The following is a 16499-nucleotide window of genomic DNA, read 5'->3' on the forward strand; positions in this document are numbered from 1 at the left end:
CCTTACCAGTCGAAAATTTTTCGTATAAACGCTTAATGGTGTTCTTAGAAGGCGCACTTCTCACATTTTTTAATATTTTAAAAGCACGTTGAGTTTTCACAATTGACTTCTTCTGTTGAATGTAAATTTCAACTATTTAGCGTGGCGTGTGTTTGTTCATGGTAAAAATCTGCTTGGACTGACGCTTCAAACGCGGTATGTCATTAAGCGATGTGACATCTCTGTCAAAAGTTATGGCGTTGCCAGATGGGTCCGTCGAATATGGGCAACCCTGTACATGCCAGTAAATAAGTTTTGTACATGTGCCAACATCTATCTCATATATTGTTTGTAGCTGAATTTTGGTAACAAAATTCAATACTCTTATTTAATACCACTTCAACAAATGGAATAAAAACTCTATTCAAATGTAAAATTATGTAAAATTTTCATATTCCACGCAAAAAAGTGATAGCATTTGTGCAACTTTTAGCATCACTGGTAATGAGATCCACTTATGCTCTTCAATAACAATATTTCAAAATTTCCCTGGAAAAATAATTTCGAACCTGTATTGTAACGTTACTGCCCATTATTTTTTGCTTATTTTCCCACCTCATTATACTCTTAGCCTCATTATACTCTAGGTCTCTTAGGACCAAATACGTTTCAGGATAGTAAGAGTCGAGCCGTCCGCCCCTCTGTCTGGATGGTGCGCATTATAATTCTCGAATTCGATTTCGGAGATGGGCAGTATCGACCCACTCTTTCTGTTATTTAGCCCAACAAAGGTTGAAAGTTTCAAAATAAATATTTTACTGCACACAAAGAGAAGGGATAACACGATTTTGCTCCAACTTTGCAAATCAGTGCTAGGTCATCAAGTGCCTCCCCACAAATGGTCAAAATTTTGAGTAATGTTAGAGTCCGATTGTTTCCGAATAACCCACATCGCTATTTTTTTATTAACCCAAGGTGTGGTGTGAACATGGAAAATATGAATATGAATTCTGGTACCTTCCCCACAAAGGGTCAACATTTTGAATATCCATAAAGTCCATAAAACCCGAAATTAACATCCGATTCCATTCAGTCTTGGCATATCTCAATATTTATATCAATACAAGATCTGTTACAAATATAGGACACATTTCTAAACCTCCTCCAAATCTTAAACAAAGATTTCAACAGCGACATCTCTAGGAAATTTCAGGATTTCCCCATTACGAGATTCAATACCATTTAGTTCAATCCTTCTCCTTCCCTCAACCACCGACACTAACAGTGACATCTATATTCCTCTCTATTCATTCACCAAGTACCAAATGTAGTACTATTTAGTACTTTTTGAATAGTTAGAGTACAAATTTTCAAACCCGCCACCAGATCTCAACACCAGACACTAACAGAGACCTTATTATCAAATTTAAGGATTTCAGCCCAATTTCTTAACCCAGTAACAAATTTAGTAGCATTAAGTACTTTCGAATAATTATAATACGCATTTTAAAAACAATCTCCACACCAACAGATTTCAGCTCTTAGATTTCCGCCATTACCATATTTAGTACCATTTAGTACAATTATAGTACATATTTCCAAAACCACCTCCATACCTTACCCACTGACACAAACAGTGACATCTATATCAGATTTAAAGATTTCAACTCTATTCCTTCACCCAATATCAAATTAAGTACTGTAAGGTATAATTCGTACAATTATAGTACACATTTCCAAACTGCCTCCGAATCTTAAACACAGATTCCAACAGCGACTTCTATATATAAAATTTTAGGATTTCAGCTCTTTAATTTTCCCCATTACCAAACTTAGTACCATTTAGTACAATCCTTCTCCTTCTCTCACCACAGACACCAACAGTGATATCTATATCACATTTCAGGATTTCCATGACCTTATACTAAATTTAGTAATATACAGGACTTTTTGTACAATTAAAGTACACATTTCCAAAATCATCTCCATATCTCAATATAAGATACCAATAGTGACATCAATATTAAATTTCGGGATTTCAGCCCCATCCCTTCACCCAATATCCAATTTAGTACTACTCAGTACTTTTCGTTGCATTTTAGCACACATTTCCAAAACCATTTCATATTTCAGATAACAAATATGGTACTATTTTGTACTTAATATTAAATTTCGGTATCTTAGCCCTATCCCTTCACCAAATACCAAATTTACCATTTAGTACTCTTCGTATACAGGGTTGCCCATATTCGACGGACACATCTGGCAACGCCATAACTTTTGACAGAGATGTCACATCGCTTATTGGGGTAAAGTGCTCACAAAGAACTCCGTGTGTGGATTTTCAGACAATACGATTGGAAAATGTGGCTCAAATCATCAAAATACCGAATATCGGGGGTACCGTTATATGAGGGCTATACGATATCGTGGACCTATACAGAAAATTCTCTGCCGAGGTATAAAGTACCCACAAGGAACTCCTTCTGTGGATTTTCAGAAAATTCCGATGAAAAATGGGGGCTATACGATATCGTGGACCCATATAGCCCATCTTCGAACTTAGCCTGACTGCAGACAAAAGAGAGATCTGTGCAAAATTTTAGCTTCCTATCTTAATTCGTTTAGACTCTAACGTGATTACAAAAGACGGACAGACGGACGGGCAGGGCTAAATCGTCTTAGAATTTTACGCTGATCAAGAATATATATACTTTGTTGGGTCTAAAATGATTATTTCGATGAGTTACAAACGGAATGACGAACTTAATATACCCTTCATACTTTTTTTGGTGGAGGGTATAAAAAATGTGAGAAGTGCGCCTTCTAAGAACACCATTAAGCGTTTATACGAAAAATTTTCGACTGGTAAGGCTCTTTCTAATCCGAAGAGACCATATAAAAGTCGACCAAGGCGATCGGCGAGCAATTTTGGAACAAAATTATCATGACCGATGAAGCCCATTTCACATTGAATGGGACCGTAAATAAGCAAAATTGGCGTTTTTACGCCAATGAAAATCCTCAGGAGATTCAAGAAGTGCCTCTTCATGACGAAAAAGTCATTGGGCCGTTTTTCTTCCAAAATGAAAATGGCCATGCTGTTACCATCAATCAGGAGCGTTATCGCGACATGATGACCAATTTTGTGATGCCAATTATTCGTCGAAAGCGTATGAGGCAGTTCTGGTTTCAACAAGTCGGCGCTCTACGCACACATGTCGCATAACAATCGATTTTCTGAAGAATTTGTTTCCGGGCCGTTTGATGTCGAAAAGTGGTGATTTGGACTCGCTACCGCGTTCGCCCGATTTGACGCCGCCTGACTTCTTCTTGTGGGGATATTTGAGGTCAAAGGTCTATGTTAACAAGCCAAGGACCGTAGAAGAGCTCAACGACAACATTCGTGAAGAAATAGCCGCTATTCCGGCCGAAATGTTGGCAAAAACGATGGAAAATGCAGCAAAAAGGGAACAATACGTCATCAACGCCAGAGGCGGCCATTTGAGAGATATCATATTCAAAATTTGATATAAACAAATCTACTTGGAACAAATTAAATGATTAACATTGCCAACCGCCAAATTTTTATTTTTTTCTTTGATTTAAAAAAAAAACATGGGTCCGTCAAATATGGGCAACCCTGTATAGCTCGAGACTAAAAAAAATCAATTGCAAAAATCAAAAAAGGAGAAAATACTGTTCTGATCCTATCCTGCCCTATTGAATAGAATAAACAGCCTTTCCTAAAAAAAGTTCGTATTAAAAAATAATAATAAAATTGAAACGAAGCAAATGATACTTATTTAGTATCGGTTGCTTTGTGAAAGGTTTCTTTCTATCCCGCTGATATTCTGTTGTACAATTTGTTTCTTTTCTTATATCTTCAGGCGGCAGTCAATTCTTGCTGCCTGCCTACCTATCTAATGACTATTTAAGTTAATGTCTTTTCGGCGATTTCGAAGCCAACAAAAAGGTAACGAAAGGCTTAATAAAATGTTTTGTTTTCTAAAGTACCATTGCTTTTTTGTTAGTTTCTGGCCGCTTTAAAGTAGTTGAATTTGGATCTTTTTTAGTGAAGCAAACTTTCACCTTGAATTAATCTAATGACGTCAAGCAATAGAGATGACTTTTAATGACTGTATAATATTGAATTGATGAGCCATTCATTTGAAATGGTTATTCGATTTGCAGGTCATGCTGGAATTGTTTTGTGATTGTATATCGTTTATTGATTTTTGTCTTTTAAATTTTCTTGGCAGAAAATATCAAGGAATGGGAACAGATTTTAGGAAACTCAGTTGCAGACATGATCCTTACTCAAATAGGCGCTAAAAATTTATCAAAAACTCAGGTTTCAAAAAAGTCTGTCAACACATTAGATCCTTTGACATCGTAAATAAAACACTGCACATTTAAGTTTTATTAAATCTGTTGACATTTGAAGTTAGTAATGGGCAGATTAATAATCTCCTATAAGCCCCATACGAAGGCTGGTTAATCATCATGCAATATTAATTTTGAAAAAAATTTCGGTCTTTATTAGGTAGAAAATCAATATATCTATCTCCCATATATATATGTTTATTCGATTTGGTAGAGCCTCATATATATTTCTCTTTATTTCATGTTTATGCCCTACACCACACAGTATTTTCCATTTGTTTCTAAAATGGAGAGGTAGGCCCATAGTTCCTTTCGAGGATATGAGTCGATTTACGCATGTTCGTCCGTCCGTCTCCATGTATTATTGTAAACATGTATTATTGTAATGTTACACAGGTCATTTGTTTGACCAAAGGACGAACCCTATCGCAATTGGAGATAAACGGATCAGACTTCGATATAGTTCCCGACTTGTCTTTTATGGTGTACAAATATGTAACATTAGCCTAAATAGGATTTGGCAAATGCAACTAAATTGAGCTTAGAAGCAAGTATGTCAAATTCGATTAAAATCGATTGACATATAGATATAGCTTCAATATATAATGCTCCATAGCAGCGTTATTCTGGAAAAGATGTAAAATACACTCAGAAAGACCTCTGCCAAATTGTATCAATATCGATTACAATTTGGATATTGCTCTCAAATACATATATATTCATCTGATTTCAGGTTGTTGTGCACCAAATGGTTAATGTTTATCAAATTTGGTTAAAATCGGTTAAGATATAGCTATAGGTCCCTTATATATGATCCATCCGATTTTGTATTTTACTCTCTCTCACACGTAAAATACTCTCCACAGCAACGATATTTGGTGCCAGCCATCAGATACAGCATAGACATATCTCTGCTAAATTTAGAAGAGATCCGTACAGAGTTGGATATAGCTCCCATATATATTTTCTTCCGATTTCACGTTTACATATTGTACCTACGAAGAGCAGTATTAGCTCAAATAGGATGGATTGTGATAGAAATAGGTTTAGACACAAATGCCTCCATTAGATTTAGATTATTACCTTTTCATTTAAAAACTCATAGTTGTTATAATTTATTTCTCATAAATTTCCCATAAAGACATTTATTTGTTAGGGGTAGCTCTACTAAATATGTAAAGTGGTGTAGGGTATCACAATGCCGGACCCGCCCGACTTCTGTTTTTTTTTTTTACAGATTTTGACTATATCGACTACTTCCTTTATATGCAATATATGCTTATTTTTGTAAAATGTGGAAATATGCGTGAGGCTGCAGATATAGTGGACCTATGTATTCATTTTTTCTAATACTGATAATAAATATTGGGATGTTCAAATATTAAAGAAAATCGAGCAATCATTTCAATTTTTTATGCGAATTTTCGCTATAATTACTTAAAAATTTTCAAGTTGTGGGGAAGGTTCCAGAATGAGTGGACAAATATATTCCATCTTATGATGATGCGGTGGATCTTGTATTAGTACAAATATGCGTTAAATATGAAGATAGTCGGGTTCTTATTTTACATTTTTAAGAGTTATAATTATTCCACATTTTGACCCTTTGTAGGAGAGGTACTTGATGTAGTGGACCAATATTGTCCATTTTCGTACGTGAACTAGCACCGATAAACATATTTGCCAAGATTGCAAGATGTAAATTATTTACTTTGAAAATGTTGACATTTTTGGGTAGGTACCAGAAGGAGTGGATCGATATTGCCCATCTCCCAACTGGATCTAAGTTTGACAATAATATTACGATGTACCAAGTTTGGATCAAATCGGATACTTCATTCGAGAGTTATCGTGCGCACCATACGAAAGGACGGACACCCCTAGATCGACTACAAATGCCCTGAAACGGATAGGGTCTAAAACCGTTATTTCGATGAGGCGCGTTCGATATAAAAATCGGACGGAGATTCCAACGATTTTCTTCATTGGAGCGCATTAAAGTTATGCCCTGCATACTTTTATTATTTTACACCCTTCACTATTGCATGGAGGGTATATTAAATTTGCCCTTCCGTTTGTAACTCCAACAAATAAACATTTTAGACCTCACAAAGTATGAATACTTTTGACCAGCATAAGACTCTGTATTACTCTAGCTTCCAAACGAAATGTAGTAGGAGATGCATTTTAGTTCGAAGAATTTGTATACTTTAAGGTAAGGGTATTATGCCTTTCTTTGTAAAATGGAGAAGGAAGCGAGATAGTTACTTTTGAGGATCTTCATAGAATCACTTTCTGAGTCGATTTAAGCATGTCAGTCCGTCTGTCCATGTATTCTTGTGAACAAAATGCAGGTCGCATTTATTATCCGATTGAGATGAACTTTTCCAAAAAATATTTTTCTTGGCTCAAGGAAGAGCCCTATTGAAATTGGGGCGATTCCGTTCAGATTTGGATACAGCTCCCACATATATCTTCAACCGATTTCGGAATATTTGTGCACCAAATGGTCAATATCAGCCCAAAAGTCCTGAATTTTAGTTTATTCAGTCTAGAAGCAAGTACATCAAAGAAAATCGGTTCAAAAATAGGTATAGCTTCCATATATATGTTCATCTAATTTGGTGTTTAAGTCCCTCACATGAGTAATATGCATTCGACAACAATGATATTTGGTACCAGATATCTTATAGACCTCGAAAATACCTTTTGTCAAATTTTATCGGTTCAAATCCTATACATATATCCTTAATCCGATTTCAGGTTTATTGTGCAAATAATGGCTAATATCAGCCCAAATGGACCGAATTTTGATTCTTCCGACGGTTTTCGGCCTAAAAGCAAATGTTTAAAATTTTGGTTTAAATCGGTCCAGATATAGCTATAGCTCCTATGTATGTTTCATCCGATTAGGTGTTAAAGTCCCTCACATGCGTAATATGCACTCCACAACAGTGATATTTGACACCGAGCATCAGATACTGCTCAAAAATACCTCTGCCAAATTTTATTGAGATCGGTTCAGATTTTTATATAGCTTCGATATACATCTTCATCCGATTTTACGGATATTGCTCCCCATGTATGTAATATCAGCCCAACTTGAATAGATTTTTTCATATTCAATCGAATTTTTTTTACCATTTGGTGAAACTCGGTCCGGTATATCTTTGCAATAAATATTTTTTAAGTCATATCATGCACTATAGCGATATTATTTGGTTCATAGTTGGTATGACCTACTTCACATAAATTCCCAATATTAATTTTTTTGTTACGGGAGCTCTACTAGATACGCATAGTGGTGTAGGGTATCATAAAGTGGGCCCGCCCGATTTTTGACCTTTCCTTACTGTTCTTTAATTTTCTTTGGAAATTTTATGGTATTGCTTAAGAGTTTTCTGATGTTACAAAATAATTTTCGTACCTAATACAACAGTAATTCCAAACTAGAGATTAAAAAATGTTTCCCACATTATTTCCTACATTAATTTTATAACTTTGAACGTATTAAACTTACTATCTGAATATACACATAATGATCAATAAATTATCATCATTGGAATAAGAATGAATCGATTTGAAAACGAAAGTTTAGAAACATTTGTAAAATTAATCGATTCTTTGTCTGATGGGTAATCATTAAGCATTCATTGTGTGCGATCGATACACGAGTGTTAATGGCGGGAAGAGTTATGCATACGATTAACACAATTATGCTGCTGCGACGAGAGAGAGAAAAAGAACATTCATCAACAGCGGATCATAAATAAAGTGAAAACACACACAAATCGAATGGGTTAAATCATTTAACCTAACGCGTTTTATCGAACATTACAGTGGCAGTGGAAACAAAGATCGGGAATTTGTAAGCTGATAATACAAATTTATTAAGCATATTGACTATGAGGTGGGTAAAAAAATTAGAGATGACAGCTTGTATTTATATAGGGATTCCTAAGCCGATGTTAATAAAGAGCGAAGCTGGCCGCAAAATTTATCGAACCATTAAAACCAGCAAGGAAAGATCAAAAGTCGGGTGGGGCCGACTATATGATTCTCCACATCACTATGCGTATTTAGTAAAGCTTCCGTAAAAAAAGTTTATATGGAGATTTTTTTTGAAGTAGATCATACCAACCATTAAACAAATAACATTGCTATATAGTGCATGATATGACTTCGATAAAGATTATAAAAAAATATTTATTGGAGCAATAGATATTCCGGACCGAGTTTCAACAAATGGTTAAATTCGGTTGAATATAAAATCTATCCAATTTGGGCTGATATTTCATATACGGTGAGCAATAACAGCAAAATCGGATGAAGATATGTATCGAAGCTGTATAAAAATCTAAACAAATCTCTATAAAAATTGACAGAGGTATTGTCGAGCAGTATCTGATTCCCGGCATCAAACATTATTGTTGCGGAGTGCATATTATACATGTGAAGGACTTTACCACCAAATCGGACAAAACATATATATGGGAGCGAAGCTATATCTGAACCGATTTTCATAAAATTTTGAAGCACTTGCTTTTAGGCAGTATTCTATCGAAAGCGCCAAAATTCGCTATTTGGTGCATAAAAAATCTGAAATCGGATAAAGATTTATATGGGAGCTATATTCAAACATGATTTTTTTTTTAATATAAATTTATTTCTTTATTTGCAATCTATCTTTAAAACTAGACAATAAGCAAATTAGATAAAGTAAAGTTAACAGGAATTATGTAACTTCAGTAAGATACATAATTGTAAATGACATAATTAAAAAGAAGATATATATTTTATAAATGCAATTCCTCAATTACTTAAATCTAGTACGTGCTTTCTCTTCAGTCTTCTTGTTTCATTTATGTTGTCCAATAGAGATTTGGCAAGAGGGTTTGGATGGTTTTGAAGTCTTCATTGTAGTTTCTACTTAGTCTTTTAATCTCTTCTTCCACTGTGCGTACTTGCAGATCTCTTGATATCGTACTATTCCTGACATACCATGGGACATTTGTAATTAATCGTAACATCTTCGATTGAAACTTTGTATAATATTTATGTTCGATTTACAAGATGTTCCCCATAATTGGATGCCATACGTCCAAACCGGTTTTAGTATAGCTTTATACACGCGAATTTTGTTGTTTAAATTAAGTTTAGATTTAGGTCCTAGTAGCCAATAAAGCTTGCGGCTTTTAATTTTTAGCATGTTTTGTTTTGCCTTAATATGCGGTTTCCAGGTGAGACTGCGGTCCAGCGTCATTCCAAGATATTTCACCGTGTTATGCTTGGGAATTGGTTCGTTATTAATAATAACTGGGGGGGGCAGTCTCCTCTTCGTAGTGAAAAAGTAATATGACTTGATTTTTCAGAATTGACCTTGATATTCCATCTTTTATACCAATTTTCAAGATCATTCAGTTCGCTTTGTATATCGAAAGAGGCATTTTGGGGGCATTCATCTACTGCAGCAATGGCAGTATCATCGGCGTAGGTCGCAATAGTAACCCTTGGAGATATCGGCATATCTGCAGTGTACAGGGTGTATAAGATAGGGCCTAATACACTGCCTTGGGGAATTCCTGATCGAATTTCAATTTTGGGCGATTTTTCATCTTTAACTTTTACGTAAGCATTTCTATGACCAAGATAGCTTTTGAAAAAGAGAAAGTAGGGAGCTGGTAGTAGCTTTTTTATTTTGTACAATAATCCGTCATGCCACACACGATCGAAGGCTTGCTGGACATCTAGAAAAACAGCCGAACAATATTTTTTAGTTTCTAAAGTGTCTATTATGGTGTTGATGATCATGTGGCATTGTTCAGGAGTGCCGTGTTTTTGTCTAAAACCGAATTGGTGATCGGGAATAATATTTTCATTTTTTAACAGCGGTAGCAATCTTTTTTTAAAAATTCGCTCAAATATTTTCGAGAATATTGGTAAAAGTGAAATCGACCGGAATGAGGACAGGATGTGTTCAGGTTTACCTGGTTTCGGAATCATAATTACCTCGGCGGTTTTCCAATTTGTTGGAAAGTGGTCCAATCGCAAGATCGCGTTAAATATATTGGTTAGAAAAATTAAGCATTTGCGGGAAAGATTTTTAATGGCATTAGCATCTATCAAATCATGCCCTGGTGATTTTCCTGTTTTTAAGCTTTTAATTTCATCTGCTACTTCATTCAATGATATGTGCTTAATTGGCCGATCCATTTGACAAGCTGAATCCAAATATTGGCAAGTTTCATTGTAATCTTCTCTATTAACGAAATCGAAGGGTTGAAGGGTTGAATATTGGTAAAAGTGAAATCGACCGGAATGAGGACAGGATGTGTTCAGGTTTACCTGGTTTCGGAATCATAATTACCTCGGCGGTTTTCCAATTTGTTGGAAAGTGGTCCAATCGCAAGATCGCGTTAAATATATTGGTTAGAAAAATTAAGCATTTGCGGGAAAGATTTTTAATGGCATTAGCATCTATCAAATCATGCCCTGGTGATTTTCCTGTTTTTAAGCTTTTAATTTCATCTGCTACTTCATTCAATGATATGTGCTTAATTGGCCGATCCATTTGACAAGCTGAATCCAAATATTGGCAAGTTTCATTGTAATCTTCTCTATTAACGAAATCGAAGGGTTGAAAAATTTCTGTAAGATGAGTTGCAAAAGCATCTGCTATGCTTTTAGATGATTTACACCATGTTCCGTCAGCGTTCTTGATTACGAAATTTTTCTTGACAGGTCTTTTCAAATATTTAGTAGATTTCCACAATAAGTGTTCATCATACTTTGAATTATTTATCGCTTCTAGAAAGGTAGCTGTGGCGTCATTCTTATAATCAGAAAGAACTTTTTTCAACAGTCTGCATGCTCTATTGAACCGTATACTATCGGTGGGTTGTCTACTTGCTTGCCAGATTTTTCGAAGCCTTCTTTTATCACTTATTAGTTGCCTTATTTCGAATGATAATTTCAAATTGTCTCTCGGAATGTTCGAAATTGTGGGTGTTGCCAGAGAAGCAGATTCATGAATTGTTTTCGTGAGATGATCTATAGCATTATCTATTTCACATTTAGTTTTTAAACTTGTATTTAGACTTATTTTGCGATCAATACTCGTTCTAAAAGTCCGGAGGTCAGTTTCGGGGGTTATCAGTTTATTTTTTAAGTGTGTATATCGAATAGACAAAGTAATGTTTATCAATATTGGTATGTGATCCGAGCTCAGGTCGTCTACGTTTGATATGTCTAAACTGGTACATGGAATACCACGATAAACAGCAAAATCTAGAAGATCAGGAATTTTACCTGGATCGGATGGCCAATACGTTGGTGAACCAGATGAAAGTACTGATAAATTTGTGTCTTGAATACATTTGTACAATTCCCTTCCCTTGGGATTAACTAAACGCGAGCCCCACCAAGGATGTTTAGTGTTGTAATCACCTCCAACAATGAATTTGTGTCCCATCTTATTGAAAAAATCGACATATTGCCGGTATAAAACTTGATGTCGTGGTGGAAAATAGATTGATGAGATTACCATGTCTCCATCATTACTTTTAACTTTTATGCATGTAGCTTGAACAAAATTTTCCTTTACTTCATCTAGTGTTTCATATTTAATTGTATTTTTCACCAATATGCAAGATTCACCATGAGCGCTGTTGTCAGGATGATTAGTTTTTATAAGGTCATAACCACTTATATTAAAATATGAACGACTTGTAAAGTGTGTTTCGGAAATGAGAAACACATCAATATAGTTAATTTTAAGGAAGATTTCAACTTCTCTTGTATGATTTAGAAGCCTATTGGCATTCCAAAACGCTATTCGCAGGTTTAATTGCATAATTTTGAGATTAGTAACGACATCATATTAAGGAGGGTATTTGTTAACTCTATTTGTTTGTTTAACAGCTCTTCTATTTTGCCGAAAGTCGTTTGCTCGTTATTTTTCAGAATGCCTGCATATGAGTTTGGGGAAGATTCGTTGCAGTCTTCGTTGGGATTTCTTAATATTTCCCGGTCGATAGCAGGGCGAATATTTTGACGTTTCTGTTGAGATCTCAATTGCAGAAGTGATTTGTAAGCAGTACAACCTCGGTAGTTTGCTGGATGTTCACCTTGGCAATTTACGCATTTAGGTGGATCTTTCTTATCTTTTTTACATTCGCTACTTAGGTGATTAAACCACATTTAACGCAAAAAGGAGTGTATCTGCAGTATTTTCTTGTGTGGCCATGTCCTTGGCATCTCTGACATTGTACAATATCATTCGATTTCAAAGGGGCTTCGATTTTTATTACTGCATTGCCTATGTATTTCATTTTATAAACGTCAGAATTGTTAGCTTTTGGTTCCAAATCCACAAAGAAAATTTACATTGGCTGTTTGCTAATTATGCTTCTTACATTCATGACATTCCTCACGTTATGACCTTCCTTCTCAATAGCAGTCTTAATTTCATGTGGGGGTGTTGTATGATGCAAGTTCTTAACAACGACTCTATATGCTCTTTCTTGTTTCAACTGATAAGTATGAAACATTTTCTTTTTTATGTCTAAATATTTGACAACAGTTCGATAGGCGCTTGTGGATTTTGTCATTAGTCTTACTTGACCATTCTTCACTGATTTGTATGTAAATTCTTGAGGCATAATAATCGTTGAAATATCCTCTAACATTTTTTTGATATCAGCAACATCAGGTATGATTATAGGTGGTGGTTTGGGTTCAGCGACTTCTTCTATCTCTTGTGTTTCTTCAACATCATTGTTCAAAAGTAGATGATACTTATTTGCACTTGTTGATGGACTGTCATTTAATGCAAGACGTTTTGTGTTGTTGCGAATTGGGGAATCTTCGCTTCGACGTTTATTGGATTTTACTACCTGCCAATCGAGGTCTCTGACATGGTTAGTGCTGGAGGTACTAGCACTTGTGGTTTTGTTGTTGCCAACACTCATGCTGCTGGTTCAGCAGTTGAGTGTGGGTACGTGGAGTTGTTGTAGAATGTGTCCGTTTGTTCGGGTTTCGAAAAAAAAGGTTTGAATTTGTTGGTAATATTTACCATTCACCGTTTCAATAAACAGTCTGGTGACAAAGTGCAATGTTTAAACTTTGAGGAAAAAATATACAAAGGTCTTGCTAGCACAAAAAGTACGTCTGCACAGAATGACTGCACAGAGAGACTGAAACATGAAATTTGAGCCGTATCTTTTATCTGGTACCAAATATTATTGTTGTGGAGTGCATATTATGCATATGAGGGATCTTAACACCAAATCGGATAAAACAACAGCTATATCTGAACCGATTTAAACCAAATTTGAAGTACTTGTTTCTAGGATAAATTTAGGCTAAATTGCCAAAATTCAGTCCATTTTGCCTGATATTAGCACTATATCAAGCACCTGATATCGGAAAAAGATATCCTAATACGATCCTATCTCGATAAAATTTGGCAGAGGTAATTTCGAGCTCCATAAGTTATCCGGTACCAAAAATCTTTCTTCTGGAGTGCATATTACATATGTGAGGGGCTTAAAACCACAAATCGGATGAAATATATAGCATATAGCTATACCTAAACCGATTTTAATGCTTCTGGACTGAATTTGGTCGGTGTGCCAAAATGCAGGTCGGTTTGGACTGACATTGGCCATTTGGTGCACACTTTTCCCGAAATCTGGACTGACTTTGGTCTGTGTGCCAAAATACAGATCGTTTTGGACTGACATTGGCTATTTGGTGCACATTTAACCCGAAATCGGTTAAAAATATATATGTGGGTTTTATTTAAATATGAACCGATTCTCACAAATGCGACCTGCATTTTGTTCACAAAAATACATGGAATGACGGAATGATGGACTGACATTCATAAATCGTCTTTGAAAGTTATTCTATGAAGAACCTCAAAAGTAACTATATAATAAATAACTTAATAATAACTATATAATAAATAACTATATAATAACTATATAATAAATAATATATAATAAATAATAATACCCTGACCACCTAGTGGTGTAGGGTATGAAAAGGTATATAAAAATACGATACTTTCAAGGTATTACTAAATATTTTTAATGTAATTGCTGATATAGAAGTTTTTTTCCTCATCTCTATTGTATTTAGATCTGAAATATTTGGATTTTCAAAAATCTCAACGTAATCGACATCCCTAATTTTAAATTCACAACATTATAAAATTTCTAAAATATTTTAAATTCTTTCTCTAAATATATTATGTTTTGGTCGCCCCGAGCTACTTACCTGTATTTTGCGTATAATAGGCATCCAGCTGCGATGGTAAGATGACCACTACCGCCGCTATGGCCATGGTTAGAACATTCATCAAACTTAACGATGCCATGCTGAGTTTTGTCGTCTTGTTGTGCAAAAAGTTTACAGTGTTCTTAACACGTTTATGATTAATGAGACCAAATCAAATGAATCGCTGCCACACGCGCTCTGAGGTGCATGCCAACCAAGTTGTCTCCCTCTCTCTCTCTCGCTTTGTATGGATGTTTGTTGCTGCTGGGCTTGGTTAATTGCTGAATGATATATAAGTGTGTGATCTGAACTTGTATTTGGCTGCTAATCTTTGGAATTAAATGTGTCAGAAACATAAGACATTATTGCCAAAATAGAACTGACAATTTTTGTTGCAGCTATGCTGCCAAATATTTTTTTTCGTAAACTTTTTATTGTCACTATCTTGTGGTATTTCAAAGTCAATTAAATCACATATAAATATTGATTTCATGAGATATTGCGGGTGTATTTTAATTTAGGCTATAATTAAAGAAGAATTTATAATTTGTATATTTTTTAGAGAATATTCCGCAGTGTCATTGCATCTGAAATGAAAAAAAGAAAACACAAGTTAGGAAAAGTTCTACAATACACTCAAAATCAAAAAAAAAAAAAAAAAAAAAAAAAAATAGCACATCCTTTATAGAAAAATAAATAAAAATAAAATAGAAAATAAAATAAGACGATCCAAAAACTTCTTAGTTTTTGAAAGGAATATATGAACTTTTTTTCCAATATGATGGGATTAAGCCTGACCATTTTGCAACAACAAAATACTATAGTATCCCGAACAAACAAGCCAACACTGTTCTAGGAATACAGGAACTATATCGAGGATTGCTATCTAGATTTTTAAACCCAAACACCGAAATAGTGTTTGTAACATGGAGAAGGAATCGAGATATACCCATAGTTACTTTTGAACATCCTCATAGAATCACTTTCTGAGCCAATTTTTGCACGTCAGTTCGTCTGTCCGTTCGCCCGCCCATGTATTTTTGTGAACAAAATGCATGTCGCATTTATTATCCGATTGAGATGAAATTTTTCAAACAATATTTGTTTAGCCCAAGGAAGAAACTATTGAAATTGGTGAGAATCGGATTAAATTTAGATGTAGCTCCCATATATATCTTCATCGATTTCGGCTTAATTGTGCACCAAATGGCCAATAACAGTCCAAATGACCTGAATTTTGGTACATCCGGCCGAATTCAGTCTAGAAGCAAGTACATCAAATTTGAAATTTGAAAATCGGTTCCGATATACCAATAGCTCTCAAATGTATGTTTTATCCGATTAGGTGTTTAAGTCCCTCACATTCAACAATGATATTTGGTACCAGATATCTTTTAGAGCTCGGTAATATCTTTGCCAAATGTTACCGAGATCGACTCAGATTTGGATATAGCTCCCATATATATCCTGAATCCGATTTAGGAAAATAATGGCTAAGATCAGCCCAAATGGAATGAATTTACGAACATACGTTTCCATTTGGTGGAACTCGGCTCCGCTATATATTTTTATACCTCCTGCCATAGTATGGAGGGTATATTAGGTTTGTCATTTCGTTTGTTACACCTCGAAATATACATTTTAGACCCCACAAAGTGTATATATTCTTGATCAGCAGAATCAGATTTAGCGATGCCCGTCGGTCTGTGGAATTCACTTTAGCTTCCGAAGGAAACGAAGTAGGTTGATAAAATTTTACTCAAATGTCTATGTCTGCAGGACTTTTGGTATTGAAAATGGGTCATATAGGTCCACGTTTTGGTATAGCCCCCATATAACGATATCTCCCGATA

The 16499-nt window shown here is 35.1% G+C and overlaps 1 protein-coding gene across 1 annotated transcript in view; it reads right to left on the reverse strand.

The window, feature by feature from the left end:
- LOC101896341 (mucin-2) overlaps window positions 1-15114 on the reverse strand; it is a 38185-nt gene extending 23071 nt beyond the window's left edge. Inside the window, exon 1 of the mRNA XM_011293786.3 lies at window positions 14647-15114. Within this exon, the coding sequence (XP_011292088.2) occupies window positions 14647-14746 (100 nt within the window). The 5' untranslated portion in view covers window positions 14747-15114. The remainder of the gene's footprint in view (window positions 1-14646) is intronic.
- Window positions 15115-16499: the final 1385 nt, after the last annotated feature.

The sequence above is a fragment of the Musca domestica genome, unplaced genomic scaffold, assembly GCF_030504385.1.
Source record: "Musca domestica strain aabys unplaced genomic scaffold, Musca_domestica.polishedcontigs.V.1.1 3, whole genome shotgun sequence".
Lineage (NCBI taxonomy): Eukaryota > Metazoa > Arthropoda > Insecta > Diptera > Muscidae > Musca > Musca domestica.